Genomic DNA, 8,319 nt, shown 5'->3' on the forward strand with positions numbered 1-8,319 from the left:
TAGCTTAATACATCAAAAATATAGCAGTAGGGATTTTTAAAAAGTAGAAGTAAAAAATGTAATGTAAAATGTGAAAGAAAATAGAAAAGAAAAACAGCAAAGGGAGGCAAAAACTAAGGAACTAGGGAAGGAAATGAAGAAACAACAACAAATAACTTCAAGGCATTTTTTTCACAGTGTATACATATATGTGTACATATATATTATTTTAAAATTTCCTTACCTTATTTTTCTTTTCATGTTCCCGCTTTTCATATTTGATTAACCAATTATCATTCCCCCTGTCTTTCAAACCGAAACAAAACAAAGCTGTTACTTCACTTTTTCTAGCTACCATAATTTAAGGTCAAGGGGGAAAATCTAGTTACCTCTTGATTTTTGAAACTTCATGGGTTTTAAGTGGCATATGTTTACGTAGCAAAGACAACAGTTTAACACATATAAAACTAATAAATAGTTATAAATGTTGGCTCACCCTTACTGGGCATTTGTGCCACACATTGTTGTAAGTGCGTAACATGTATTAACTCATTAAATCCTAATAACAATTCTGTGAGGGGGATTCGCATTGTCAAGTACTATTAAAGGTTATCATGATCAAGGATAGTGTCCCTTTACCTTAGGGTACCTGGCAAATGTCTGGGTAGGCTCTCACCTCTCCAGAGAAGTACCCAGGATTCCACATTCATTTTAGCATTAACCTAATGCCATGTTAATGAAGAAGGTAAATCTAGAAAAGTATTATCTGTGAATACCAATGAGCAAACATTTTGAGCCAGTGGTCTTCAAGCCTTCCAGTGCATCAAACTAGCTGGAGGACTTGCCCAAACATGGCTAACTGCAGAGTTTCTGTGCCCGCAGGGCTGAGGTGGGCTCCAGGAGAAGCACCAGTACCTTGCCCGTACCTAATGCTGAGGTTCGCAGGTCAGGAACACCCGTGGACATACTATTTTGGATGTTCACTTCCTTGCTCCCTTCTGATACAGAAATGTATAATGTATTCATACTCTGTAACAATTATTTAACATCAAAGTAATAATTCACAGTTTCGGTTCTAACAACTCGGGTTATGCAGACAGCATTTCTAATCATTGGCTTTGTCCTGCAGCTAAGAAGAGTCAGGAGTTGCCAAGAAGAGGCCTCGAGATCTCTGGCTCAAAATGTTAGGTCTCTGGTTTGTATAATAGAAGTTGAAACAGCGTGAACAGTAACAAGACTTGCGTGAACACCTGAGAGCACTGGTACCTGTATTTCTGATGATGTAATCCAAAATAACCAATCTTTCAAACTGTGACTGAAATTGTTTTCTAATATTCTCAGGCAAGGGGTCAGCATCAAACTTCCTAAGCCAATATTCAGCCTCCTTATAGCCTTCAACGAATAACTGAAAGGAGCCAATCTACAATTTTAAGAACCACAGTTAGAAAAAAGGATTCATTTCTTAACTTCTGAGCAAAATCATAAAATGTTACACAAAAATAAAAAAAAAAGCAGTTAAGACTAATTTAGGGGCCCTCCCTGGTGCCAGCTGGCTGCAGCCACCTCAGTGCAAGTTTGATCCCAGCCCCGGAGCTGACCCACGTGGCTCAGCAGACCTCTCCTGTCTCTCCCGCTGCACCCCTCCACAGTGTACTTAGTCCATCTGCCTATTCTGCTCCCTGCTCTGTCTCTGGTGAGTGCTCTCACCACCCCTGCACCTCCGACCTGTACCCCAGTTCTGTATGCATAAACAAATAAATCTTTAAAAAAAACTAATAAGCCACATTTATCAAGAAAATGACATATACACTAATTTACAATAATTTACTAATTACAATAAAGAGTACAGAGCAAATAAAAAATGTTCAATTCTAGGCTTTCAAGGAGCATAGCATCTATTTTAGGGTAATTTGAAAAAGAAATATACAGTGCCCGCAAGGTGATATTCTCAACAAGGATGCTGTTTTCTGGAAAATGATTATTTAAAAGAATTTAATTACGAAGGCCAAATTTTACACTCCTGATTTATTTAATAATAACCATACTGAAGTAATACCCTGAGATTTATTTTCACAACAGAAAATAATTTTGTTTAAAAGAAAAAAAAAAAACAGTTTCTTTGTCCATGTAGATGACAGATGCTGTCATGAATTTTAAGGAAATAATCAGTTATCACTCCCATAGTAAGCCGTTCTATCACTCAAATGACTATTAACATTAAGCAACTTATTAAAGACAGAGAGACAAAACTGAGCAGTCATGACAGTGCCGGGGACCTACTCGCCCGGATGTATAATCACCACAAAGGAGTCTTTGTTATCCCGACACCTTGCGTGTTGCTGCTGTTGGTCCGAAATTTTAACAACCTCTTGTTTTCTCTTAGAGCACTTATAATTAAGAATGAATAATCAGAATTATGTAGATAATGTCCTTCTTTCCTTCTTACAGTCACACCCCTGTTAGCATAGGCAAGCACAATAGGCCTTAAATTGTTCAGCAACAAAACCACAGGGGTCCAAAAAAAAACTTGAGTTTTTTCTAGAATGCCCTCCCATTAAGCCTTCCCAGCTTTGTTTAGCTCTAAGCATGACTTAAGTTTATTTGAAAGTGACAAGAGAAAACAAAATCTAAAGTAGTGAGTGAACAGCAAACTTTACTGCAGGCCAGTTCCTGTTTCGGGTACTTAAGGCCAGCTGCTTTATGTTAGCCTCACGACAGCCCTATTTTATAGAAAACGGGAACAGGCCCAAAGTCTCAGAGGTGAAGGGGAGAGGCTGGAGCAAACCATGGGCCTGACTCTAGTCCTGTGCCTGCAGCCTTCACACTTTCCTCCTGGGCAAACCCCCGAGCCCTCCGCGCCTCTTCTCTCCTCCCTGAGTGTAATCCCCCAACACTTCATCACGCTGCATAGGGGCTACCTGTGTCCTCTGAGCTCCTTGAAGAGCATCAATTGCCTTCACTATTACGTCCGGGGCCCACAGCCAATGCGGAGCCACACTTGATGTGGCTCAAATGAGGCCAATCAGAGCAGCTTACCTTTGGAGGGAGTCCTATCCGGTGAAATTTTCTACCTACTTTTGGCACTTTCTGTAAAGCATATTTTTTGCCTCTTGATTTTGCTCGGTCAATTGCACTGTAGTTAAATGTCTCACTGACCAGCCAAACCACCTAGGAACAGTTGAGAAAAATGGTTATTACCAAGGGGGTTATGCTCTTTCTCTTGACATACACCACAAAACTGTAACGCTATAAATTAGCCAAATTAGCCACGTTGACTCTAGCCCATGTCACATGCCCCAGGGAATGGAAAGCGGAAAGGCTGAGGGATGCTGCCTGGCCAGAGAAATGCCATCTGTTTCTTTCTGAGAGGCAGTCTAAAGTTTATCAGAGAAAGAAATGATAGTCCTAAAATGCAGAAATGAGGAAGAACACCTTGAGGACATCTTCAAGCAAAAACTCAGAAAAGCCAAAAAGAAAACAATCGCAGCTGCCGAGCACGGAGTGAGGCCCCTCAGCATCTGCAGAGCCCCGGTCCTACTTTCTAAGAGTTTCTGCTCCCTTGGCCACTTTGTGGCTCTCCGCTGGACGGCTCACGACTGGTTACCAGAAAAAGGTGCTCAAGCCTCAGCAGTCATCAGAAACGTTACTCAAGTGCTAGAGAGGAGGAGTGCAGAGAGAAGCGCGGGACTGAAAAGCCTCCTTTACCCTTGTTTTTGGCACAATGCCCAGCTGAAGCTTCTCATCCACGAGGAAGGCACCGGCTTCGGAAAGGTACCCCTGGTTGGGAAGCAGGCAGCCCCTGCCAAAGCAGCACGGGCAGCAGACCTTGTGCACATACTTGGTCCACTTAGGGTTCAGTTGGCCGTAAGGCTCTTCCGATTTTGGCTTAAACACACCGATACTTTTCTACATAAAAAATAGAAATGTGATTAGACTTTTCATAACCCATAACACTCATCCTAATAAATCTGTCTCTACTTCCTCCCACCGGAGACTTGGACAAAACCCTCAAGTATTAAGAGGTTATGCTGCAATCACATTTTTACACTCATCTGCACTCAAATATCTAAAAACAGTAATTCTTTGGGCTCGTAGTTTTTGTACAGCCACTGGCCGGGCCAGGGGGAATAGCACAGGCTTCAAGACTCCTGCGGGGTCGAGATTCACGCTGAGCCACCGTCTTGCATTATGGGCTGTCCACTCATTTTGAAGTCTTTGAAAACCACTGTTTGGGCCAGTGTTATTATTTATGACCCATGAAACATAAAACTTACTGGTTTGTGTACATCGACCTCCCCCCTAGCGGGACCTTCTGAAAGCACCAGGACTTGGGTAGAGCTGCGACTCAGGCACCAGCGACTCAGGCACCAGCGCAGAACTGCAGCCTGCCCACAGCAGCGTTTGCAGGAGGCCTGATCAGCCAGGAGCAAAGTCTCTACACTCAAGGACACAGTGAGGTCTGTCTGGCTCCCCCTACCCTCACCTTTCTCCAGTGATTATTGTGCAAATTGACTTTAAATAAATGCTCTCCTCTCAAAGGCAAAATTGCTCATGGATGTCTAAAAGTCTATAATCTTTCATTACTAGCTTGATAAAATATACTCATTAAATTTAGAGGCTGAATTATCCCTAGATAAGAAATAAAAGTCTTATTATAATTTTTAAGTATATAATTACCTGACAGTGCAACAGTCTCAGTCACTAGTAAAAAGTTAACAAGAGCAAATTAAGACATCAAGTTCATAATAGATTGAGTTTGAGGTTACCTACATATATATTTAAACCTCAAAAAAGTATTTTAAAGGAGAACTTCAATTTTACAAAAAAAAGTGTTTTTGGATAAAATTATAATCTTTCTTCCTCTTCCTCTTAAAAAAGCACTGCTGGCTATATACAGCATTCAGAAAGCTTTCAGAAACATGAAGAAGAATTTCTGAGAAATTCTAGACTAGTCGGAATGAAGCCTCACGTGGACTTCTCTTTTCTGTCCCACAGTTACACTTTGGTTCACTCTGCTACATTTCAGTGCCTTCAAACACCAGACAGCCCAGGCTCCTTCTCCGGGAGAATGCTGGGAAAAATGACATTAAAGGGTTTTGAAAGTTTAAAAATCTATTCTGCTTGACTCATATGGGTATAGACATCTGTAAGGAAAGGACTTATGAATATAAAGTCAGCAACTTTAAATAAATGACTAAATATAAGTATTCACTAAAAGCTGGTGACCAAAATTAAAATAGAGAATTCTGATTTAAAGTGAATAGCTCCATTTCTAAATAGTAGAGTGCTTTAGTTAAAAAACAAACAAACAAAGAACACCCTAGCTTTTATTTCTAAAAAGAGGCCACAGTCAGATTAGGAAAATATTTTCAGAAACTCAATGATTTCACATTTAAATTAGTGTTTTTCAAATTTTCTGTTTTATATATAGATCTGTGAAATTCTCACCCTCTTGGGATCCTTCACAAAGTAACTTCCACTTGAACCTTGAGAGATTCTTTCTGGCAAAACTCCAAATTCTATTGCTTGCTCTGCTTTCAATATAAGCTCAGCAAATTCTGGATCATCTGAGAATGTATTCAACTCTGCAGAGCCAACTATTACAATTAGAAAAATCAATGTTAATATAGAACATGAAGAAATAAGGCCAGCTATAAGAATGCTTATGGTATGGACATGTGATTTTGGATGTGTAAGCAGCAGCATGGCATAAAGCACAGGAAAACGTAATCAAATATAGTATGGGCTCTCTGACCCCCCCACCCCACCCCTCACTTTAGCGTCAAGTAATGACACAAGGGAACAAGAGCCCCCTGTTGGTGAAAACAATAATGCTAAAGTCTATCGCTAGTGATTTTGTCCTCCATTCTACCTCAGTCTCCAACTGCAGTCATACCTCAGATCTGTCACTACCAATGCCTGTGCAACCTCTCCACCTTTTCAACCGCAGGCACTGCCAATCTCCAAAGCTCACTCTGGTTTCCTGAGCTGAGAGTCCTCCATCCCTCTAGGACCTCCAAAGCACAATCGATGATCGGCTACTGGCACTTGTCTTCACCCCTTCCTGTCCTGATCTCCCTCCTCGTTCAGGCTGAGAAACAGTCAATCATCGTATCATCACTGTCTTCTTCCCTCCTCTCATCACAATCACCTGGCAAAACCCCAATTCTGGTAAAACCCAACTGTCTGCTCTGAAGCACGTGCAGTCTCTCTGCTATGCACTGCATGTTTGTGTCGCCCAAAAGCTGAAGCGCCCATCTCCAGGGTGCCAATACGAGGAGGTGGGAGTCTGTGGGAGATAGTGAGGCTCAGTGAGGCCGTCCATGTGGGGTTAGTCTTAGCGCGCGGGCACACCTGCGAGCCCAGAAGAGCCCTCACCCAGACCCTGGCGGAGCTGGCCCTCTAATCCTGGCCTTCCGCCTCCAGAACTGTAGGCAGTCAGCCTGCAGTGTAAGCTACCCAGCCTGTGACCAGCAGCCTACGCAAAGACAACTCCCCACCTTGCCTCTCTTTCCTCAAATCTACAACCATTCTCTCTCTCAGCAATGACATCTCTCCTCAAATCTACAACCATTCTCTCTCTCAGCAATGACCTGGCTTCCAATTTCACATCAATCAGAGAAAACTGCCCTCAGTCCTCAGCACCATGCCTGAGCACATCCCCTGCCCTGACCTGTTACAACAGACCAAGTGGCCAAGTCTAATCCTTCCGGGATCCTCCAGGATCTGCGCCCGCCGTTCCCTGTGTCAACATTTCCCTCTCTACAGATCATTTTGATCGCCCTACAAAGCATGCTACAATTCTGTTCATGCTGTAATTCTGTTCATCCTGAAACAAATCTCTCTTAACCCCCAATAGCCCCAAGACTCAGCCATTTTATAGCAAAAATCTTTTAATTACAGTTATTTCAATTTACATGTCCAGTTTTTCTTCTCCAATTTCCTCCAGAACTCATTTCCACCTGGCTTTTGTCCCAAACACTCCATTGCAATAATTTTTGTCAGGGAACGCAGTGACCCCCACATTGCTCACTTCACCCTCAGAACTTATCTTTTGTGACCAACGGAAGACAAGTGACTCTGTGGGTGGCTCCCTCCTCCTTGAAACACTTTTTTCACTTGGCTCCCAGGAAGCCCCTGCTCCTCCAGATTCTTCTCCTATCTCACTGCTCTGTTTTTAATCTCTCTGCTGGTCATTTTCACCTATGATCCCCAGGTCTTGTTCAAGGTCCTCTCCTCTTTATCAGCACTGATGACAAAGCCTAATCTGCCCTGAAGCTCTTGCTATTGTATTCAACATCTCTATGTAGATGTTATTTAATAGACAATTCAAACTTGACTTTCCCCTAGTCAATTCCTTGCCTCTGTTACCACTCTCAAGTTTCAGTCCCGGTGTCCCCAAATTCAGTTGCTAGAAACTCCAAATATTCCAGTTGTTCACACCCAAAATCTTGAAGTCATCCATGATCCCACACTCTCACTGCCCATCAAATCAGCAAGTTTCACGGCTGCACGTTAATAGCCAGAATCCAACCACTCCCACCATCTCCGCTCCTTCTGTAAGGTGCAAATCACTGTCAGCTATTGCCTAAGTTATTATGAGTCTCCTAGTGGATCTCACTCTTTCTCCCTCTGTACCCTGAGAAGCTACAGTAATGCTTTAAAAATAATCCAGATCATGTAGCCCAGAGAGTTCCTCCAGCTCACTGAAAAAAAAAAAAACAAAAAAAACAAAAAACACCCACAAAACACAAATCACCACTACCAGATTCCTATACGTCTGTAAGTTTCACCCAACCCCTCCCCACTACCCCCACCAAGCTTCACTTAATTTTTCTGTTTAGCGCTTATCGCCTAATATACTATGTCATTTATTTGTGAGTTCCAAGAAGACAGGATTTCTTCCAGTGCTCTATTCTCAGAAATTCACAGTTACTGTCATATAACCAATACTCAATACTTGCAGAAAAAAGTTAACTAGTAATCATGTAAAGTGCTAGACAAACCAAAAATTATTTCCATTTTTTTACTGGAAGACATTTTAAGGCTATTATGTGCATTCAAACTCAGTAAGTTCAAAACTCAGACTTTCCTTAATTTAAAATTTGCCTAATTCAGACTGAAAACTGTTGTTACTAATTTTTACATGTCTGTGCTGAAAAAGACATGACAAAAAAGGGAGACGAGGCATATTTAACCTATTTGAAAGAATAAACAATTCAAATATTTTAGTTATGTCTACAAGTGATACACTGATTTCAATTCATTCTTATTTATCCCCTGATAAAGTACTTAAGACCAAAGGGAGGACCTTTGTCTTTCTCCCTGAGTACATCCCTA

The 8,319-nt window shown here is 41.7% G+C and overlaps 1 protein-coding gene across 1 annotated transcript in view; it reads right to left on the minus strand.

The window, feature by feature from the left end:
• Positions 1–8,319, minus strand: part of PI4K2B (phosphatidylinositol 4-kinase type 2 beta) — a 59,519-nt gene that overhangs the window by 8,805 nt on the left and 42,395 nt on the right. The window contains exons 3-7 of the mRNA XM_012724032.1: positions 5,428–5,576; positions 3,685–3,885; positions 3,016–3,147; positions 1,246–1,399; positions 224–285 (exon numbers count right to left, since the gene is read on the minus strand). Of these exons, the coding sequence (XP_012579486.1) occupies positions 224–285; positions 1,246–1,399; positions 3,016–3,147; positions 3,685–3,885; positions 5,428–5,576 (698 nt within the window). The remainder of the gene's footprint in view (positions 1–223; positions 286–1,245; positions 1,400–3,015; positions 3,148–3,684; positions 3,886–5,427; positions 5,577–8,319) is intronic.

Source organism: Condylura cristata, unplaced genomic scaffold (genome assembly GCF_000260355.1).
Source record: "Condylura cristata isolate star-nosed mole 26May11 unplaced genomic scaffold, ConCri1.0 scaffold00012, whole genome shotgun sequence".
Taxonomy (NCBI): domain Eukaryota; kingdom Metazoa; phylum Chordata; class Mammalia; order Eulipotyphla; family Talpidae; genus Condylura; species Condylura cristata.